The following is a 23,111-nucleotide window of genomic DNA, read 5'->3' on the forward strand; positions in this document are numbered from 1 at the left end:
TTACATACATGATGATATTATTAGTTCTTATTGCAGTATTACTAGCAATTACCTGCTATGTATATTTTGTAAAGGATTCACTTCAATTTCTGTTACTTCTATAGGTCTAATTTTATAGAACTAAAAGTTAGCGGTAGATCCAGTTCATGACTACATTTTGCCATGCTTGTCATTGTTATCTATAAACCACACATTTCTAATGTTAAGATAATAACCCATAAGTATGGTTTCATTTACTTATATGGTGTTACAGTCTTAGCCAGGAAAATACTTTATTAGATGTATTATATGTTGCAGCTGTTCTTAATTAATTGAGTAATTGTTACATACACTTATGGTTATGGTGCACCATAAGTGCACCACATTCCCAATAGTACTAGTACAGTAAAACAAATTTTAAGTTGGACAAGGATAACAGAAAAAGTAGTGAAACAAGGGAATAGCTAAGAATTAGTCATCAAACAAAAGAGGTTGTCTATACCTTCAGTCACTGAATCAGAGATTAAATTAGTATATTTGCAGCTATAGACAACTTCTCTTAGAACAGTATGAGAGGCATTTCAGAAATCATTCCAGTTGCTATAGATAGTACTGTATGGGTGATAAGTGTGATAGCCAGTCAACACAGCCACAGGGAAGCCACATAGTGCTATTGTGAATCAGTACCTCAGTGAAAAGAACTGGGACACAAGGTAGGACAAAGGGAAGTCCATGATGATGTACTGCAGTTGGTGAAAAGGCATGTCTTTGGATGAAGCGACGTTGAACACCGAAGACATCAAACCTGTACGTAGCCTTGTCTATTGTCAAATGGTGCTTGGCTCAGTTAGTCAGTTAGTCAGTTAGTCAGTAAGTTATGTAGTTACATAGTTATTCAGTAAGCATCAAATTCTGTCGAATAGAAAATTTTTAAAATTCCATAGAAATTTTTGGAAAGTTTAGGTTTGCTTTGAAGACATTTATAGGATTGGCTATGCCAGACCAATACTACCAGGCTGCTATAAAGGAAAGGTGAAGCTGTTATTTGGGTAATATTGTTGGGCAAGAAAGCCTAATCACCATGATCCTTAAAATATATATTAAAAATTATAAATTTAAAAATAAAGTAGGAATACAAGTGATAAAAAGTAGTGAAACAAGAGAAGAACAATGGTAGCTATTACAGCATAGCTCGGTGGGAAATCCCTACTTTGGCATGGTATTCAATGCCAAAGTAGGAATTTCCCACTGAGCTATGCTGTAATAGCTACCATCATTCTTCTCTTGTTTCACTACTTTTTATCGCTTGGATTCCTACTTTATTTTTAAATTTATAATTTTTAATATACTAGTTTGTTTAGTTTTTTTGGTAAGGCATACAGCTAGCTATAAACATGTGACTGTTCTATTAGGGTGACTGCTGTGTTAGAGTATCTCGAGGCAGCCTGCAAGATGTGCGCTTGCCCAAAAAAGGGCGTGGTTTGATCGATTATAGAGTAAGTTGAGTCAGCCTTCCAAATTGAAGGTGTGTGGTCACTGAAATACAGCTAGTGCAAAAGGGGTGTGTCATCGTGGTTTCAATCGATAGATCGATAATGCGTAGAATGAAGAATGGACGTGATCTTGTGACCTATCGTGAAGCTATCTAGTACCAGTACCTCCGTACAGTACCCTAAGTCATAGATTATATCAGTAAGGAATATAATCTATTCCTCTGTACAGTAGCGTAGTCTAAGCACCTTAAATAATCTTGTGGCATCTATTATGCTGCTTAAAAAAAGTGTTGATATGGAAAATTAACGCCTCGATATGGTTTTGTTGGATGAAGAAGAAGACAACAGCCTGATTGAAGATAAAAGAAAAGACAAGGCGCAGAGGGCACACACTCGTCGGAACCCCAAAAGGCACATCTCACTGGTGAGTTTTTTGTTGTTGTGTAAAATGGCACTGCTTCGTTTGGCCTCTAGGCTTGTAACTATGGTCAGTCAGGCAGTCAGGCAGTCAGTCTAAAATTCAAAGGTTTGGCGATTTTTAAAATTCTGTATCCGGCCACCTGTAAGTGTTTTGTTGTATTTAATACTATTTTATGTATTATATGGACTAGTACTATTCCGTAAAGGTGATTGTTGTCTCGTAAGATATCTCTAGGATGATTTTTAAAGGTGGGATTTTGGGTAGCATGTAAAAATTTCACATGGATTCCTACTTAAATGGTACGACCATACTGTTTGATACAGTACAGCTGTACTACCATACTGTATGATGGTATAGTTACTAAAACAATTATGTGAATCACAAATTCTCAAGATTTTCTTAAGACCTTTAATATCAGCACACCTGAAGACAACTGCTGGAAAGGACAATCCATGATGATCCCAAGGTGTTTGTATAATTTTTTTTTAAATGTTGATTACTGCTGCTGACTAATTACAGACAAGAAAAGTGTCCAAATCTTTTATACCCAGTGGTCAGTGTGGGAAGGCTACACCTTTATTCCGCATCTTGACTGTTTTTATGTGGATAACAATACACAACAACATTTTTGGTCCCCACCATCCATTGAAGCCAAGTTACATATCACTTATGAAGTCACAACTGTGATGTTGTATGTTATTGTGCTGTAATGAAATATAATAATTTGTATTATTTATAAATAAAATTGTCTTGTCATCTTTAGCCCCCAGTATGCCACTAAATGTCATGGTATCACCATTAAATGCTACAGCTATTAGTGTAATGTGGGATGAACCAGCTATTCACAATGGAATCATCCAAAGTTACCTGGTCAACGTATATATTAGCAATAGTGATGTAGTAACTGTTATTCATCATACCGATGTCTCAGTGCTGACCATCAATATCTATGGACTAACTCACAACACCAATTACACAGTTAACATCATTGCTGTTACTGTTGAACCAGGAGATGCTGCATCATTGTCATTCACTACTCCATCATGTAAGTGTGTTATTGTGTTGATGTGTTTACGTAATGTACTGTTTTGATTAGTACCATCACTACCATTGAATGTGATTGTCACTACTGATGGAATGTTACGAACACTTGTTGTAGATTGGGAATCACCCAGTAATCCAGGGGGTATAATAACAACATACATGGTGACCTATAATGACATCACAATTAGTACTAATGGAAATGATACAATGTACACTATTATGGGACTGGATCCATTTACTGATTACACTATTAGTGTGACAGCATGTACTGATAATGGTTGTGGTAACCAAACTGATGTTGTGATTGGAACTACAGAAGAAGAAGGTATCTACAAGTGTACTTTATAGATAGTATTTTAAAAAGTGTAAATTTAAAAAAGTAGGCAATGAAAAGTGCAACAAGAGATGAATGATGGTATTACAGCATAACTCTGTAGGAAAGTCCCTACTTTGCCACATTAGCTATTACAGCATACAGTTGTGCAAAATTATAGCCAAAGCTACATACTGTAGGTTGTTCATTAAGTACAAATTGCATTTTTATACTTAGTTTGTGTGCTAATTGAGGTGACAGCTAATTGTCAAAGCAGCAAAGTTGATCCATGTGTTGTCACCTGGCACAAGGGATCTGGAGATAGTACATCCATATGCTTGCCTGCCTTCCTTCCTGCCTGCCTGCCTGCCTGCCTGCCTGCCTGCCTGCCTGCCTGCCTGCCTGCCTGCCTGCCTGCCTGCCTGACTGACTGACTGACTGACTGACTGACTGACTGATTAACTGTCTGTCTGTCTGTCTGTCTGTCTGAATGATTGACTGACTGACTGACTGACTGACTGACTGACTGGCTGACTGACTGACTGACTGACACCTCCAGCCAAACATATGGATAAGGATTTTTGATGTCACTCCAGTCTCTGAGACATGAAAGACACTAGTACAATTTTAAAATGTAAGTTGTGCCTGTAAGTTCTGGAGAGAAGTTGTTTGCAAATTGTTTACTGAAGTGAAAGCCAAGTGTGGTGTTGGTGTGTCAGTGAAATATGCTGCTTGCCACCTAAAAAGGTATTGAAGTAGGGTTCTGGCAATGAAAAGTAGTGAAACAAGATACGTGACTGGATCTGCGAAAACAGGACATAATCACATATTCCTGTTTATTAAATATTTATAATCTACTTAGCCAAGTGTACCCACTGGCAAAGGTTTAGCTTCATATGCCACATAATTTTGGGAGTTACAGCCCTAGAAAGTAGCAACAACAGAAAAATCGATATGTACAGCAAGTATAGGGAAAATAAACTACAGGTGCTTACAAAAATGGCTTTAACTTACCAACGGATTGATGTACGGAGCTTAAAGTTCCACCATCGTGTTTGCAGTGAATAAGGGAATCAGTTACTGGATAATTTTTTCCTTTACTTGCCCTTTTTCACTGCATACAAAGGCAAAATTTGTGAAGAAAAATTGATCTTGTACAATCACTTTGACATGACGTAAACAAATGCTCATAACTAATGTATCCTTGGGTCTACTGAAATGCAACAAAGATTTTCCAACTCCTCTTGAGCAGGCGAATAAGGTGATATCCAGGGTTTTACTGTTAGTCCCTTCCTTCACTAAGAAAGAGAGGTTAAAAAGATTTACAGAATTTTTCAATAATATGCAAGTATTTCACCCAATGTATTCAATGCTTTATACTGTAAATTTAGGCTTGTGCGACTATGTCCCTTTTTCGCAGATCCGGTCGCATATATGAATGATGATAGCTATGCTGTAATGACCACAACCATTCGTATATCTTGTTTCACTACTTTTTATTGTTTAAATTAATTGTACTACTTTTTTTGCTAATGCATATGCACATCTGGCTGTGACTGCTTCATTAGAGTATCTCATTCTCCCTGCGTGTTTCAAGTGAGCTACGCAATAGATCAAGGTACATGCCTTGCCATGTCTAATTTCTACAACAAAACCACAGCTTATTGGAGCTACATCATTGAGGGGTGTGGTTTTGGCTTGCTTTGATTGTTAAAGCATAGCAGCATGTTCTGATTTTTTAGGGGCATGGTCAGACCATGCAATCTTTTTATTAGTGCAGCTACATGTATCTTCTCCACTTACAGTCACTAACACACTCAAATAGTTTTGTGGTGTCTAAATACACTACTCTAAGAAAAGTGTTAATGTAGAAATTTAATGCCTAAGTGTGGTTTCTATGCATGAAGAAGAAGACGATCATGTAATTGAAGATAAAGGTAAAGTATAGAAAGAAGGCACAAGATTATGCTCTAGAACTGACTGTTTTATTAGAGTATATTTGCCTTTCCTGACTGCTGTATTAGAGTAAGTGACTGCTCTATTAGAGTATCTCGATCTTATTTCTGGAAAGTGTGAATAACCAACAAAGAAATGGTTTAATACATTATATTATGTGTTTTTAAATATGAAATGCACTAATAATACTATTGGCAGTGATTATTTGCTTTCTTTCAGGCACGCGTACTGCACATCTTAATTAAATTTTCAAATATCGTCCCTATTATGCTGGCATTATGTTTGATGCTTTTGGTTACCTATTATGCTTTAAATTATGCTGGCATAATCGGCCAGGGCCTATTAATTTGGCCCTAGCTTTGTGACTGTGGTCAGGCAGGCAGGCAGACCAAAAATTAGGATTTGGGCAATTTTTTTATTAAAAAATTAGCTGTCTGTAAGTGTTGTCTTGTTTTTAACTCTGGGCTTTAAATTGGAAGTTAGATACAGTTATTTTCGTTACTAATGATAATTCTATGATGATTCTTAATAGCAGCATTTTTGGGAAGCACTCATCATTTTAGGGGAACCCTACTAAACAGTTCTACCCTACTGTTTGATAACAAATTATATATTAACTACACAGCTCCAACTGAAACTCCACTAAATGTCAGTGTAACTGTTGAGACATCTCGTAATATCACGTTGTCATGGGATCGACCTTCACTAGAACAACACAATGGCATACTTACTATATACCATGTGATTATCATGGAAACCCAGATATTATATTTAGACAGTGGAACAGTAATCACACCAATGGGAATGAATTTCAACAGGACATATGACATTTCAGAAGGACGTATACAGTTGGTTGACATGTTACATCCTAGTTACAACTACACTTTTAGAATAGCAGCAGCTACTGCAGCAGGAATAGGTCCCTTTAGTGAACCCATTACTGTGATGATACTGGAGGATGGTGAGTCTTCTATGCTGAGTATTCTATGCTGAGTATTATCATAGATAATAGAGTACATAAAAGGGATGGAAAACACAATAATGTGACATTACATAAAATATATATTTCTATTGGAAGTTCATGTGTTGTGTCGTAAACACCTTGTTATGCTTGCTGCGTTTGTATCAAAGAGAAACAAATTATTGCAATGAAAAAATTTCTTAACTACATAGCAATTGCTACAATGAACTTTAAGCATTTGAGGATAGTACCAGCGCTCATGGAAGTTATACATGAAATGAAATGAGATTGAAAGTGAGAAGAAAATCATAGAGTATAGTAGTACTGTATACTAGTGATCACGGAGATTTGTAACTTCTATAAAAAAATACTGACCAGAAACCAGCCTCACAGCACATTCATGGTGCCTTGGCATTATTTTTAGGCATAACCAAGCCCAAAAGTGTCTTCAGTACAACACAAAACACTTCCAATAAGTTACTATGAAATTTATTTTTTTCCGGCTAACTGATTAACTGACTGCCTGCTGCCTTCAGTTAAGTGTTACTCAGTATTGGCTAAGGTTACAGGCTTGATTTTTCACTGTTAGACATTGCTTCAGCCAGACTGGTGCCTTTTGGCATACACCACAGTACATATATTGCATGTATCATGGACTTACCTTTGTCCTCCTTCATGTCCCAATTATTTTCAATGACAGTGCAAGGTTTCAATTCGCAGTAGCTAGCACGTGATGACTTCCTTACATTTTTAATGTAAATCGTCCTTATTTCCAGTGGTGACTGGATTAATTGCAGAGGGGCTTTGTTTTTGTTTGTATTAATGCTGTATAACATGCCCAATGTAGCTGAAAGCAAATTATAATGGCTACTTCAGTAATTGATAGTTAGGGGTAGGGCACATTCAAAAGAAAACATTATTTCTTTCAATGCAGTATGTGCTGGTTCACCAGTCATAATTATGCTACAATAAAAGTAAACAAACAATTAGGAAAAGTAGGAATTGATTAGGGATTATAGCCATAAAAAGTGGTGAAACAAGGGAGTCACCTGCCTACTCTAGTTGAAAATTCCAAAAAAGAATTGTTTACTTGCATATACGTATATATTTAGCTAGCTCATAATAGAGATTTGTGGGTTTATTTGATGTGACCACAATTGTTTCATAAGTGTTTTGAACAATCCTTTTTCCTACTTTTAAAATTATTAATGTATGTAGTTTATGTAATAGTTATACCATGACTGTGAGGGATTTTGCTAATATACACACCTGACCCCTAGGGCTGCAGGCCTGAGGGGTAAGGGTGTATATATAAGCAAAATCTCGACACAGTTGTGGTATAAGTGATAAATAACACTCAAGGCATACTCACCTGATAGGTGAAAGAACTACAGAGCACTCACCCCATTTGTTTTGTAGACTAGCATCTGATGATCAATTGTGATTTCAATTGCATTGGCAAATAGCTCTCAGAACATTATTCCTATGTTATTATGTTTCAACACACGCCAGGAACTTTTGATTGTGGGATTGACTTTTGGAGTGTTTTGTTACAAATACAGATTCCTTTTCGTTTTCACTTTATACTCACTAGTGGACCTATGTATGCTCATTCCAAATAACAACCAGAGGGTTATTTTGAGTTTGATAAGGCTTTCCAAGGTTGTTTTTTAGATGTGCGTTCCATTAGGATCTGCAACCCCCCCCCCCCCCCCCCATAAAACATAAAAAAATAGAGCAATCCCTATTGTGAACCCACTATCATGGTTCATGATAATACTATTGTATAATCATAATTTATTATTTAATTATGCACACAGCTCCAACTGAAACTCCACTAAATGTCAGTGTAACAGTTGAGACATCTCGTAATATCATATTGTCATGGGACAGACCTTCACTAGAAGAACAAAATGGCATACTTACTATATACCATGTGATTATCATGGAAACCCAGATACTATATTTAGACAATGGAACAGTAATTTCACCAATGGGAGAGAATTTCAACAGAACATATGATGTTTCAGAAGGACGTATACAGTTGGTTGACATGTTACATCCTAGTTACAACTACACTGTTAGAATAGCAGCAGCTACTGCAGCAGGAATAGGACCCTTTAGTGACCCCATCACTGTGATGACATTGGAGAATGGTGAGTACTGAATCACACAGTAGTACTGTATAATGAGAATCATAAAAGTTTGCATGTTCCTGTCACATTTTTAATGGTTAACATGAAACATAATTATTATGATTTTGATTAATGCTGGGGATAGTGTAATTATCATAAGACAATTGATAGTAATAAAAATTTTCATAATATTATATGTACTACTATGGTATTTAAGCGTAAACTATCTTTATGGAACCCAACCCATAAAATGAAAGCAGTTCATGTACTAGCGATATGAGATTTTGCCAATATTCCGATTACTGATATTGGATAATATTTTCATGTTGATAAACATAGCTGATCTGATATAGCACAGCATGTCTATTTTGCAGCAATTTTTACTAGAAATTTGATTGTGAAGGATCAGGTTTATAGCAGCAGTATTGCTAGAGCAATAGCTGACAGTACACTGAAGCAGTATTAACAACATTGTAATACAGGAAATTGCAACTCGATGCATTTGCAAACATCATGAGCAACACATACACACTCACACTTTTATGAAAAAAATCTGTGAACCAGGCACTTATTTCAAAGTACCCAAAGAAATTGAGTGAAGACTTGTATCTTGGAAATGATTGTGTTCAACAGGGAGTATGCAGACTATTGAAAGTAGTGGGCATTTCCATAGCAAAACACATCTATTTTATTAGGCAGTACTGTGTGTATGTGTTGTGTGAGTGTGTGTGTGTGCGTGCGTGCGTGCGTGCGTGCGTGTGTGTGTGCCTACCTACCTACCTATCTATCTATCTATCTATCTATCTATCTATCTATCTATCTATCTATCTATCTATCTATCTATCTATCTATCTATCTATCTATCTATCTACCTACCTACCTACCTACCTACCTACCTACCTACCTACCTACCTACCTACCTACCTACCTACCTACCTACCTACCTACCTACCTACCTACCTATCTATCTATCTATCTATCTATCTATCTATCTATCTATCTATCTACCTATCTATCTATCTATCTATGTTTGGCTGTATACACCCACGCGAACAAACTCATTAAATTGTAAAAGCAGCTGACGTGTAAGAATCAAAAGCTAAACGAAGTCTGTATTAAATTTCGGCACAGGTAAACTTTTCTCTGGAGTAGTTTCTTCTCATTGGTCCGAAATACAGATGTGGTGACTCTTTACAGACTTTTCCTTTGGGTTTTACAGGTGTTTGAGACCAATAGCATATCCTTTCGAGTTGAAGGGGCATGTCCTGTACTTACGCAAATAACAATGAAGGGCAGCCTCAAGGCTTTCTTTCTACAAAGAATTTGCATGAGTTAACAACATGATAGACAAACTATAAAACAGATGAGAAGACATGTCTGTGTACGATTTGTTCCTTAGTAGTGCATGGTAGCGTAATTAATTAATTACAAATCAATTAGTGAATATACATTCAATGACAATAACTGAATAGTGAATTTGCGAAAAAATGGTTAACTGTAGGGTGTTTTGCTGCATAGTGTTTTGTAACTGAATTGCCCAATAAGCAAAGAACATGTAGCTAGCACTCAATTGAGATTAGTAAAATTGACTGATCATTACAGGCAATTGGATAATAGTAATGTGTGGATACTCTATCCATCCTAAATTAAAGCACTTTATTACATTTTTGTTAATTAGCAAACCCCTGAAGGGGTATATTTGTGGTTGCAAACTGATTAATCTTAGTAATTATAATGCAAAAGCTAAATGTGTATAATAACACGAGATCAAGGTACTCTAATAGAACATTCATGCAACAAATACATGATAAAATTAAATCAATATAAGTGCAACCCTCTTCTATCCCAATTTTCTAGTAAAGAAGAATCAAGATGGATAAAAAACAAGCCCTATAGGGTTTATGCATGCAAAAAGGAAGTGATATCTATTGCACAACAGCAATCAAGCTGTGAAAAAGGGTGGAATCCCCAAAAAGTCAGGTATAAAATCAAAGGTGGTGGCCAAGATGCGGCTGTAATGATGATAATTCCAGGCTTAAAGTGAAGTACTTTGGTACTTGTACTTTAGTGTACTTAAGTACACTTTTTGAATGTCTGTTTCTGGAATTAAGTTCTAAGAAGGTACTTATAAGTGCTTTAAATTGCATAATCCACTCAACATTTGCATAAAGCATACACGTGACATGAGAAGCTAACATTGAGTAGTCAAAATGCAATATGGTCACCTGTGTCCCTCCTGTTGAGAGACTATGTACAGTCAATTTCAGGCAAATTGAAATGCATGAGCAATATGTGCTTGAAGGTAGCCAATCAAAATTTTAGTTTTTGATTCAATTAGCTAACTAGCCTAACCAAAATTTCACTGGTTGTTTTCATGCTTGTGACTTTTTCTGTGTTTGGAGTTCACAGCAAAAATTGACTGTAGCATATATATAGTAGCAGTAAAGGATTTCTTTAAATAAGTCACTCAGTATATCATTCCACTGAATATCAAGCTGATACAGCTCTGCTGATCACTTATCCTTGTCCATTTTATGGTTCCCACAAAACCTCTCCTACATAGTACAAAAAAGCATACAATAACATTAGTCTTATTCTTTTCCCTGAGTCCTTTGTTTGAGAATAGAAGAAGGACTGGATCTCGTTAGTGCTTTTTAATTATTGAAGTTATAAAGTGGCTAGCTATGATGCAAGAATTACAAATGGTACATGTTATTTACTAAGCTTAGCTTACAAGCTTGCACTGTAAGATAGTGGATGCATGAGTCTCATCCTTAAACTTTTCTGGAGCTTTGATTATAGTACCTGATGACTGTCCAGAAAATTCTGTCTATGCATATTGCAATAGCTGTACAGACTAAACTGATCTAACAAAATCATATACAAGAATAAGGTATATGTAGTCATTCTGTTTGTTTGTTTGTATAAACAGCTCCAACTGAAACTCCACTAAATGTCAGTGTAACAGTTGAGACATCTCGTAATATCACATTGTCATGGGATCGACCTTCACTAGAAGAACAAAATGGCATACTTACTATATACCATGTGATTATCATGGAAACCCAGATACTATATTTAGACAATGGAACTGTAATCACACCAATGGGAATGAATTTCAACAGAACATATGATGTTTCAGAAGGACGTATTCAGTTAGTTGACATGTTACATCCTAGTTACAACTACACTGTTAGAATAGCAGCAGCTACTGCAGCAGGAATAGGTCCCTTTAGTGATCCCATTACTGTGATGACACTGGAGGATGGTGAGTTTTTGTGTTTAAGTATATAAAGCCATTTGCTAGTAAAATCAAATTGAATTAATTATCTGGATAGTAGTATGATATCCACACTAAACGTGTCATTGAGCAGTTCATTACGTGATGAAAATTTTGCTTGGCAACAGAAAGCCTGTGACAATGGCAATAATGCATTGGAAGCCTGTAGTAGTTGGACACAATGAGTATAGCTAATGACAATCACATGTTCATACTGTTATGGGCACTCATGATAGTTGATGCCTAAACTGTATGTACATTTAAAGTGAAGACCAGCGAAGATGAGAATGCTTGTTAGAAAAACCAACTATGAAACGGCTATAATCATTTTTAGAAATTCTACAGTTTTATAATAGTGAGACTTGCAATAAACTCTTGGTACCAGACTACCAGCTCAATCACAAAAGTTTTCAATTAAGTAATGAACCAGTTAACAATTCATGTGCTCTAATAGTACAGTCACCATTAATGTTCATTAAATTGATAATTGTGGTCCTACTGTAAAATGGCTTTTTACCATGTCTGGTTTTGATGTACTCAACAACACATTGCCATTTTTCTTAATACTCCCACATATTGTCATGTTGTGGTCAGTTCCTGCTAGGGTAAATGCCTATGAGGTTTACATGCCATTGATGCACATTGAAAATACAGCTGCTGATGGAGGTTTATAGCAATTAATATAAATTTTGTAGGCGACCAGATCTACAGGAGCTGCGTGTTCGCACATTTTTTGACTAGGTAGCCAAGGAATAGATAACCAAAATTTTGACCATAGAAGCTAATAGTTTTAGAAGCCACAGCACTATAAAGTGCTAACAGAAGAATGGTCAGTGAAAAACACAAATAAACTACAGTTCTTGACAAACTGTAGTCTTGTATAGAGAACTTACACCACCAAATTCTCTTTGAGCAGGCAATTCCAATGCTGGATAAGTTATGTCATACAGATCCTTCTTATGGGCAAACACTGAGTTGCATGTCCAACGTCAGGTAAACTAACACTCATTTTCTTTGTCTCCTTGGGAGCACTGACAAAGCAAAGATTCCTATTGCCTTGACAATACCAAGAGTTTTGTCTTTTCAAAACAAGTGCTCAAACAATAAATATTAGTTGATGGAATTTTTTTTTATAATTTGTAAGTACTGTACAGTATTTCCACCCGTTATATCCAAAACTAGAGCAAACATATATTACCAGATCTGCAAGAATCTCACATGTTTGCACAAGCCTAATATTACGACAGAATAATTTTGTTAAACACAATTATGTGTATTGTGTTACAGCTCCAACTGAAACTCCACTAAATGTCAGTGTGACTGTTGAGACATCTCGTAATATCACATTGTCATGGGATCGACCTTCACTAGAAGAACAAAATGGCATACTTACTATATATCATGTGATTGTCATGGAAACTCAGATACTATATTTAGACAATGGAACAGTAATCTCACCGATGGGAATGAATTTCAACAGAACATATAATGTTTCAGAAGGACGTATACAGTTGGTTGACATGTTACATCCTAGTTACAACTACACTGTTAGAATAGCAACAGCTACTGCAGCAGGAATAGGTCCATTTAGTAACCCCATTACTGTGATGACATTGGAGGATGGTGAGTGTTACATTTGTGTTACACAGGTATAGTGGTTGCAAAAGAAAAATCGCTCTCTGTAGTGGTGGCAAGAGGGGTTAGGCTTGGTGGTAGTAAAATAAGAATATTTTAGGTGTCTACATTTAGTGCATCAACAACATGAAAATGATATACATTACACCTGTACCATCTACAGAAGATGTTTCATTAATAAGGAAGTATTAGATAAATTACTTTTTAAGGCATTCAGTATGTAAATGGCTGCATATTACTTCCAGCCAGCACTGGAGACAGCATTGCAGACACATATTACTCCCAGAAAAGGCAACAAGTTACATATTACATGTTACTCTGAGGGCTGTAAATAGTAATAATATTACATTTGTTTATTACAAGCTACAAGTAAATCCAGCCTTCTAAATACAAGCTATCTGCCTACTACAACTACAGTAGGCACGTTTCTCTGTTGTACAGTGTAGTTCGGCCACAAAAGCATGCTTTGTTGTAGTATCTTGGCCTCAAGGCTATTCCCCATATACTATCACTCTTTTTAGCCAAATGAGGGTAATATTTACATGCGTTACTTTCCTAAGTTAGCTTGTGTCTGTTAGTAATTGGTGAAATGTTAATTAGTATGAGTCATAGGTAAGTATGTATATCACACGAACCATGGTGTATTGTATTTATACACACCCTTCAACCTTGAACACTGGAAGTTTACCATTGATAAACTCCAATCCCAATGTTTCTCTGACCTCAGATTCAGGGTGTATATAAGTATCTAATCAAAAACAGCCAAGCTGTAAAAAAAGGTGCGGCCCCCAAAAAGGCCATGGTGAAAAAAGATGTGAAATCCAAGGTGGCGGCCAAGAAATGGCTGTGATGGTAGGTTAATCGTAAAAATTTTAATAACGACAATTCAGGTGAATTTGGTGCCAAGACCAAGAGGCACAAAATTCACCTGAATTGTCGTTATTAAATTGTAACCATTAACCTACCATCACAGCCATTTCTTGGCCGCCACCTTGGATTTCACATCTTTTTTCACCATGGCCTTTTTGGGGGCCGCACCTTTTTTTACAGCTTGGCTGTTTTTGATTAGATATCACTTCTTTTTGTATTTGTATACTGCAAAGCCAGCCTATGGCTGGCTTTGGGGCTTTTTTAACCCATGTGTTTTTTTCTTTACCACAGGAAGAAGAAAAGAACTTAAAGAAGATTTTTAATACTTCAATTATTTTTGATTTTATTAGTAATTATACAAATTATATACATATATTTATTACATGCCCATTATTCCCCACAGGATATTTTTTTGCAGCTGATCTTTCTACTGGGTGACTTGAAATGTAGCTGAACTATATACAGGATGGTTTCTTTGTAGCTGAACTCTCAACAAGGTGACCTCTTCTAGCTGGTCTCTCTACAGGGTGATTTGTTTGCAGCTAAACTCTCTACATGGTGGTTTCTTTGTAGCTGAACTCTTTACATGATGGTTTCTTTGTAGCTGAACTCTCTATAAGGTGACTTTGTCTAGCTGAACTCTCTACAGGGTGATTTTTTTGTAGCTGAACTCTCTACAGGGTGATTTGTTTGCAGCTGAACTCTCTACATGATGGTTTCTTTGTAGCTGAACTTTCTACAAGGTGACTTCGTCCAGCTGATCTCTCTATGGGGTGATTTGTTTCTAGCTGAACTCTCTACAAGTGATTTGTTTGCAGCTAAACTCTCTACATGGTGGTTTCTTTGTAGCTGAACTTCCTACATGATGGTTTCTTTGTAGCTGAACTCTCTACAAGGCAACTTCTCTACAGGGTGATTTGTTGTAGTTGAATTCTCTACAAGGTGGTTTGTATGAGGCTGAACTCTCTACATGGCGGTTTCTTTGTAGCTGAACTCTCTACAGAGTGATTTGTTTGCAGCTGAACTCTCTACATGATGGTTTCTTTGTAACTGAACACTCTACAAGGTGACTTCTTCTAGCTGATCTTTCTACAGGGTGAATTGTTTGTAGCTGAACTATCTACAAGGTAACTTCTTCTAGCTGATCTCTCTACAGGGTGATTTGTTTATAACTGAACTCTCTACATGATGGTTTCTTTGTAGCTGAACTCTCTACAAGGTGACTTCTTCTAGCTGATACCTCTACAGGGGGATTTATTTGTAGCTGAACTCTCTACAAGTGATTTATTTGCAGCTGAACTCTTTATGTGGTGGTTTCTTTGTAGCTGAACTCTCTACAAGGTGACCTCTTCTAGCTGATCTCTCTACAGGGTGATTTGTTTCTAGCTGAACTCTCTACAGATGATTTTTTGCAGCTAAACACTCTACATGGTGGTTTCTTTGTAGCTGAACTCTGTACATAATGGTTTCTTTGTAGCTGAACTCTTTACAAGGTGACTTCTTCTAGCTGATCTTTCTACTGGGTGATTTGCTTGCAGCTGAACTATCTACATGGTGGTTTCTTTGTTGCTGAACTCTCTACAAGGTGAATTCTTTTACCTGATCTCTCTACAGGGTAATTTGTTTGTAACTGAACTCTGTACAAGGTGCGTTTTTGTGGGTGATCTCACTGCAGGTTGATTTGTTTGTAGCTGAACTCACTAAAGGGTGATTTGCTTGTAGCTGAACTCCTTGCATTGTGTCTAGTTTCTAGCTGATCTCTCTACAGGGTGATTTGTTTGTAGCTGATCTCTATACAAGTTGATTTGTGTGTAGCTGATCTCTCTGCAGGTTGAGTAATTTGTAGCCGATCTCTCTACAGTGTAATTTGTTTGTAGCTGAACTGTCTATAAGGTGATTTGTTTGTAGCTGATCTCTCTGCAGGTTGATTTGTTTTAGCTGAACTCTCTACAGGGTGATTTGTGTGTAGCTGATCTCTCTACAGGGTAATTTGTTTGTAGCTGAACTCCTTACATTGTGTCTAGTTTCTAGCTGATCTCTCTACAGGGTGATTTTTTATAGCTGAACTCTCTATAGGGTGATTTGTTTCTAGCTTATCTCTCTACAGGTAGATTTGTGTTGATTTGTTCATTGCTGATCGCTCTAAATGTTGATTTGTTGTAGCTGAACACTCTGCAAAGTGTTTTATGTGTAGCTGATCTCTCTACAGGGTAATTTGTTTGTAGCTGAACTCTCTCCACAGTGACTTGTGTGTAGCTGAATTCTGTGTAGCTGAATTCTCTAGAGAGTGACTTAATTGTAGCTGAATTCTCTACAGGGTGCATGACTCGTTTATAGCTGAACTTTCTTCAGTGTGACTTGTAATGTTCTGAATCTCTATAGTGATATATTTACTTAACTCTCCACATGGTGACTTGCTTCTTGCTGAACTGTCTATAAGATTAACTGTTTGCAGCTGAACTCCCTACAGAATAACTTGTGATGTAATAAAATTCTATGATGGAGTAAATAAATTAGCCGAATGCTTTATTAGCGTGACTGTTCTATTAGAGTATCTCGATCTCGCATTTGTTACACGGAGTTTGCTTTAGAATCATAACTCAGTGGTTTGTAATCCGATTCTTCTGTACTACTGCAAGGACTTTCTATGAAGATTATTCCAGCTATACACCGATTTTCAGCTCATTGCTCTAAGCGGTTTGCCTAGTAGGCGTGAAAACTAATACTTTTATTCGTAAAAATCGATCGCGTAATTGTGACACAGGTTGGGGTTTGTGTCATATCTCCGTGGTCTTTATCTCGATTCCTTTCAAACCACCAAAAGGCACTCCTACGATGGTTACTCCATCTACTTAGCAATTTTCAACTCATTCCATGAAGCGGTTTACCCTGTAGGCGTGACAACAAATCGATCTTGTTTTACGCGAATAATCGGTCATAACTCCTGAAGCATTCATTGGATTTGCACCAAATTTGATGCTAGGATTCGCCTTTGGACTCCCTTTCTGTGTGCCAAATTTCATGGCGATCGGAGAACGCGTTTGCTTGTTATAGCAATTTTTGCAAGTGTGCGAAAAGACGAAGAAGAAAAAAAAACAAAGAAAAAGAAAACGAAACTTTGGCAGCTCGTATCTCGGAAATGGCTGGAGCGATTTCCTTCTTATTTGGAATGTAGACTTCCCTGGCTGGCGGGCAACTGTGTTGCAAGTTTGGTTCCAATCGGATAAGTGATCACCGAGATACAATGGTGTGAAAATGACATTTTCGTTCTTCCTGTCAATATACTCACGGGTGTGGCGCGCCGGCTTCTTGGGCCGCACGACACACTACCGTGTGTCTTGATATGTATCATGTATGTGCACGTGCATTGTGCTTACCCTTAAATTGTCTTATTAAAAAAAGTTGCTGGTTATATATGGTCACTTGACAGCACCTCTATGTATCATACAGTATGATAGTACTGTATAGTAGGGACCGCAAATGAGTAGGCATGGCCCATGAAATAGCCAAAACCAGCCTCAATTTCCCCTGACGACGATGAGGCAGTATTGTTTAGGTAAAACTAAGCCCAAACAAGCTTTCAGATTGACCCAAAATACTTTCAGCAAAGTTGCTACGGAAAGTTTTTTAAAAATTATTTAATGGAATTTTCTACTGACTGAGTATCTGGCTGACTGACTGATGCCTTCAGACAAGGATACTTGGTTTTTTCACTGTTCAACGTCATTTCGGCCCAAGAGGTGCCTTTTGAAAGCATACTGCAGTACCTTCGTGGACTTACCAGTGTCCTCCTTTGTGCCCTATTCATCTTTGCTGACAGTGAGAAGTGTCAATTTGGCGGTAGCATGTAATAGCTTCGTTTCGTAATGAAAATCATCCGTATTTTTCATAGTGACTATTTTGATCGCAGAGGTGCTTTTTGAACAGTTCTTGATTCGTACTGCTGTGTAAGGGGTTGAACATAGCTGACAACAAAGCGTAATGGATAGTTCACTTTTTAGACAATAATTGATATAGCTGGGGCGTGCGGCACCATTTCAGATGCAGTATGCATGGGTTTATCAGTCATAATGATTATTTACAAGAAAAGGTTAACAAATACACGCAAAAAATTTGAATTTTCAACTAGAGTAGGGACTATAGCATATCAATAAAATGTACTGAAACAAGCTGGAGTAATGTGCGATATTAATCACAGTAAAGTAATAAAGAAGTGTTATTTCCCTACTGTGCTCAAGATACCATAATGGAAATGCACAGTAGGAATATAACACTTCCTATTGTTTCTGTTATTTAATATCGCGTACTATTCCAACTTGTTTCAGTACTTTTTATCGATATGCTATGGTCCCTACTCTAATTGAAAATTCCAAAAATTTTTGTGTACTTGTTGTCCATGTTTTGTTAATGGTTGAATGTTAGCAAGGGATTGCTTCTGGTTTTTAGAATTCAAAGTAGCACACCATCAACTTGTGTTTTGATGACCAATCAGAAACTTTCATAATCCATTATGACTACTGTACAGTATATGCATAAAATGGCTTCTGATTTTACAGACTTGATAGTGTAGACTGCATTTCAACTCTTAATGAGTGTGTGCATGTATGCATTTGTGTGTGAGTGTGCGTGCGTGTGCGTGCGTGCATGTGTGTGTGCATATCAACTTGTTACACATTATGATATTATGTATACTCATGGTACACAGCTCCAACTGAAACTCCACTAAATGTCAGTGTAACAGTTGAGACATCTTGTAATATCATATTGTCATGGGATCGACCTTCACTAGAAGAACAAAATGGCATACTTACTATATACCATGTGATTATCATGGAAACCCAGATACTATATTTAGACAACGGAACAGTATTCACACCAATGGGAGAGAATTTCAACAGAACATATGATGTTTCAGAAGGACGTATACAGTTGGTTGACATGTTACATCCTAGTTACAACTACACTGTTAGAATAGCAGCAGCTACTGTAGCAGGAATAGGACCATTTAGTGATCCCATCACTGTGATGACACTGGAGGATGGTGAGTGTTATGTACTGTTGTTAGCAGTGAATAGCTATGTATGGCACTATTAATACTACCGAATTGCTACCAGCTGTGATGGCTAATTTTCAATTTTTTTCCTGGGGGCAAGCGCACAGACACTCCAAGAGACCAAGGTGTATATAAAGAGGTCTTAAATATTATAACATATATATATTTGTAAATCTAACTAGTTACAGTAAGAGACATAAAAAGTTTTCATTCTGGTTGCTTTTTACAATCATAAAACAACTTATCAGCTTTTTATGTTTTAAAAATGATTACATCATTATTTTTTAATCATAAAATAACACAAAATGTAACCCTCTTTATGTCCCCTACTGTATATGCAACAACTGCTCATCATATATAATGTCTAATCACTGGACTGAACTACTGATTTTTTTTTTCTTAAACCAATTTTGCAAGTAATAAGTGTGCAGTTTTTGTCTAGAATGTCACTCCTTTTGCTAACATGGTAGCCCACTATATAGTCCTTATTTTAAAAATCAATCATTGCACCACTCAGTGGGAAGGTGTGCCATTTAACCAAGTATATACAGTATCATAACTTAAAATAATTGGTATCGTTAGTTGTGCCTCGTATTTCTAAGCCAAACACTTGGTACCTGAAGTATCGGAGTCAGCTAGGTTTTTGAGAAGCACAGATAGGACTTGTTTTATCAAGAATCACTTACAGCTTCTAATACATTATACACCTTTGATAACATTAATATAATTGTAACTATATGCATGTTTTTTTTTTATTGTGTCTGTGTGTTGTAAGTTTTTTACCTTGGTTGTCTTTGTATCGGTCATACCTTGCTTTGTTTAGTTTTGTGTGTACTATCTATATATTGTAATGTGTCCCTCCGGACAAGGAAGAATGGCTGTAGCTGATTGCTCGGAGGTTAAATATAGAAATCAAAAATCAAATCACATAATCCTGACAGCACATTTACACTTGGCTTACTTTATTCTACGGACTGGACTCACAGACTGGACTCACGTACTGGGCTTGAAACAGAATATTAACAATAAACCAGTTATCATGGAAAATTCATTATCAAGCCAGGGTACTGCTATGCTTTATAAATCACTAAATTCTCATGTGCACTAATCAATTAGAATATTCACAAAAAAGTGCTAAACTAGGTGACTGAGCTATAGCAGTGTGGGCTGAACTCAGAACTGGGCTTGAAGCAAGGTTATTAACAATAAACCAGGTATTATCCTTCTTTTGTAATGAGAGAGGCATTATTATGGAGCTAACGTTGCTAATACTGCTATCCTGGCTTATAAATCACAAAGGTAGCTAGCATGTGCACTAATGATTTGAATATTTATGAATCAATTATATCCTTGTTTATTCCAGTTGTGACATTGGGTGTTATTATAGCTCCTTGCCATTACTCCAGTACTTGGTACTGGATCTGTAGGCTTCAGTAATGGACTAGCTAGCAAAAGTTGATGTTTACGTAGCTCATTACGAGGTAGTCTTGTGCTAGCTACACCCCTGATGATAACTTGAATAGTATGTCGATAGCTAGTTTGTTCAGACATGTTCATTATTGTTTACGTTGGGTATGCAATTAGTATCACCACCCCACATGTCACCTAGTTTGGCACACTTTATGTGAATATTCCAATTAATTAGTGCATGCATGAACTTTGTTGTTTATCAAGAAGAGTAGTACCAGCATTTGTAGCTCAATAATGGAAAATTCATGATTACAAGGACTAAGCAATTCCTGGTTTATTGTTAATCTGTTTCAAGCCCAGTCCATGAGTCCAGTCCATGGAATAAAGTAGGCCTTTACATTTAGTCCCCTTAATGCATGCCAAATTTTGGCCAAATTGATTTCACATATGTGACCGGATTTGCGAAAAGGTACCTTTTCCACACATTTGACATACCAGCAAACAAAGTGTCATAACTGTTGACTCCTTGCACTGATTGACTTTCTTTTTGTATCAAACTGTAGCCACATAATGTAGGCATACTCATGGAAAATTACAGACATGTGTTTGCAGTGATATGAAAGTTACAAAGTTTGGAAGTTGAAAAAATGGGTCAAATTTTATGTGTGAAAAAGGTACCTTTTTGCAAATCCGGTCACATATGGTTTAAAGGCTTTGTGATAATGTAAGTTATAGAGAGTGTATATGTGAAATAATTTTGTGGGTAGCCTTGTACACATCAGCATCAGGTCCTAGAACTTTTCGAGCAAAATAGAGAATGTGAGAGAAAAGGACAATGGTACTTGCTTTTATATAACCAGGAGTCCAGAAGCGTTGCACAGCACTTATGGCCTCTTGATATAACCCATCAACTTAGTGGCAGCATTACATTAACATTCTCATCCATCATACAGCATGAATGATGCTCTTTTGTTACCAGAAAATAAGCGAGCAACAAAGCCTTTGCTAAGCAGAAAATAAAAGATATGTGTGCAGGAGAATATATTTGTGTAATTTCTGTTAGAGCTAATATTGAACACTTATCTGCTGTTCCACATAAAAATATATCACCATGTGACTTCAATTGTCTGGTTGGTCTGTTATTTTGTTGTTTTTATATACATACACAGCTCCAACTGAAACTCCACTAAATGTCAGTGTAACTGTTGAGACATCTCGTAATATCACATTGTCATGGGACAGACCTTCACTAGAAGAACAAAATGGATTACTTACTATATACCATGTGATTATCATGGAAACTCAGATACTATATTTAGACAATGGAATAGTAGACTCACCAATGGGAGAGAATTTTAACAGGACATATGACATTTCAGAAGGACGTATACAGTTGGTTGACATGTTACATCCTAGTTACAACTACACTGTTAGAATAGCAGCAGCTACTGTAGTAGGAATAGGTCCATTTTCTGACTCCATCACAGTGATGACATTGGAGGATGGTGAGTGTTATGTACTGTTGTTAGCAGAGAATAGCTACAGGTGTAAGTATGCCACCATTAACCTTTCAAATCTGGCAAGCCTATATTTAGGTTTTGACATAACTAAAATAACTTCACAAAGTATTAACAATAGAAAGATTCCACAATACTCATTATGAACTCCATGATACAATGGCACCAAGCATCGATGAATTAGGTGGTTTTATTCTCTGTAGCTCAAAGTATGTTTGCTTATGTGGATGTGGACAGGACTCGCGGACACATAGTTTTCTCAAACCAATTTCAGACGCATTTTGTTATTGTGTACAAAAGCTAGAGCATTTGACTATAGCTATAGCTGAACTGGTTTGTACTTCGGTGACTTCTTTGTTTAATCCTGTATTGGCTTACTCTAAGTATTGACATAGCTATTAGTATATATATAACATTATTCCCAGCTACTTAAGGTAATTGGTATCGGTACTTGTTACACTAGTTATTTGAGTAACTCATACTTTGACAACACATTTGCATTTCAATGGTGGGTCCAGCATGGGGCATTGGGGGACTTTCCCTCCCACCCCACCCCTTTCTGCCATTCCTTTCAATGAGAGCTATGATATGTCATTTTGATATGCCAGTTTGACTACTTTTAGTTTGAAAGGCAGACATATCTCCTCCCATTACTGCAATTCTCCTGGAACCAAACACAAACTGTCACCCAGCACCTTTGTGCATAGCAAGCGTCTCTAAAAATGATTATCATTTATATTAATTTTGTTTAATGTATGATGCCATCTAAGTGCAATATTCCATACTATACTCAAGTGTGCTATATTTCCACTAATTTCTACTTTATTTTTACTTGTATACTACACTGAAATCTCTCTACTGTAACCCAGAATACCTCCATGATCTGACATTGTTTTGTACTATCCCAAAAAGATTTTTTTCTATGTAATACTACCTCAATAATCCAATATCCTTGCTTAACTGACACAATTTTCTTATCCCATGAGCATCAGATTATAGAGGTTTCACTGTAGTTAAAGCACTGTCATGAGTGCAATATTGAAA

The 23,111-nt window shown here is 36.7% G+C and overlaps 2 protein-coding genes across 2 annotated transcripts in view; both read left to right on the top strand.

The window, feature by feature from the left end:
* LOC136253737 (uncharacterized) overlaps positions 1-11,880 on the top strand; it is a 33,371-nt gene extending 21,491 nt beyond the window's left edge. Inside the window, exons 10-15 of the mRNA XM_066046394.1 lie at positions 2,657-2,938; positions 2,990-3,262; positions 5,832-6,167; positions 7,988-8,323; positions 11,235-11,570; positions 11,849-11,880. Of these exons, the coding sequence (XP_065902466.1) occupies positions 2,657-2,938; positions 2,990-3,262; positions 5,832-6,167; positions 7,988-8,323; positions 11,235-11,570; positions 11,849-11,880 (1,595 nt within the window). The remainder of the gene's footprint in view (positions 1-2,656; positions 2,939-2,989; positions 3,263-5,831; positions 6,168-7,987; positions 8,324-11,234; positions 11,571-11,848) is intronic.
* A 220-nt stretch (positions 11,881-12,100) lies between these two features.
* The window catches only part of LOC136253738 (phosphatidylinositol phosphatase PTPRQ-like), a 31,387-nt gene continuing 20,376 nt past the window's right edge, over positions 12,101-23,111 (top strand). The window contains exons 1-4 of the mRNA XM_066046395.1: positions 12,101-12,248; positions 12,870-13,205; positions 18,793-19,128; positions 21,720-22,055. Coding sequence (XP_065902467.1) covers positions 12,101-12,248; positions 12,870-13,205; positions 18,793-19,128; positions 21,720-22,055 — 1,156 coding nt within the window. The remainder of the gene's footprint in view (positions 12,249-12,869; positions 13,206-18,792; positions 19,129-21,719; positions 22,056-23,111) is intronic.

This window comes from Dysidea avara, chromosome 4 (genome assembly GCF_963678975.1).
Source record: "Dysidea avara chromosome 4, odDysAvar1.4, whole genome shotgun sequence".
NCBI lineage: Eukaryota > Metazoa > Porifera > Demospongiae > Dictyoceratida > Dysideidae > Dysidea > Dysidea avara.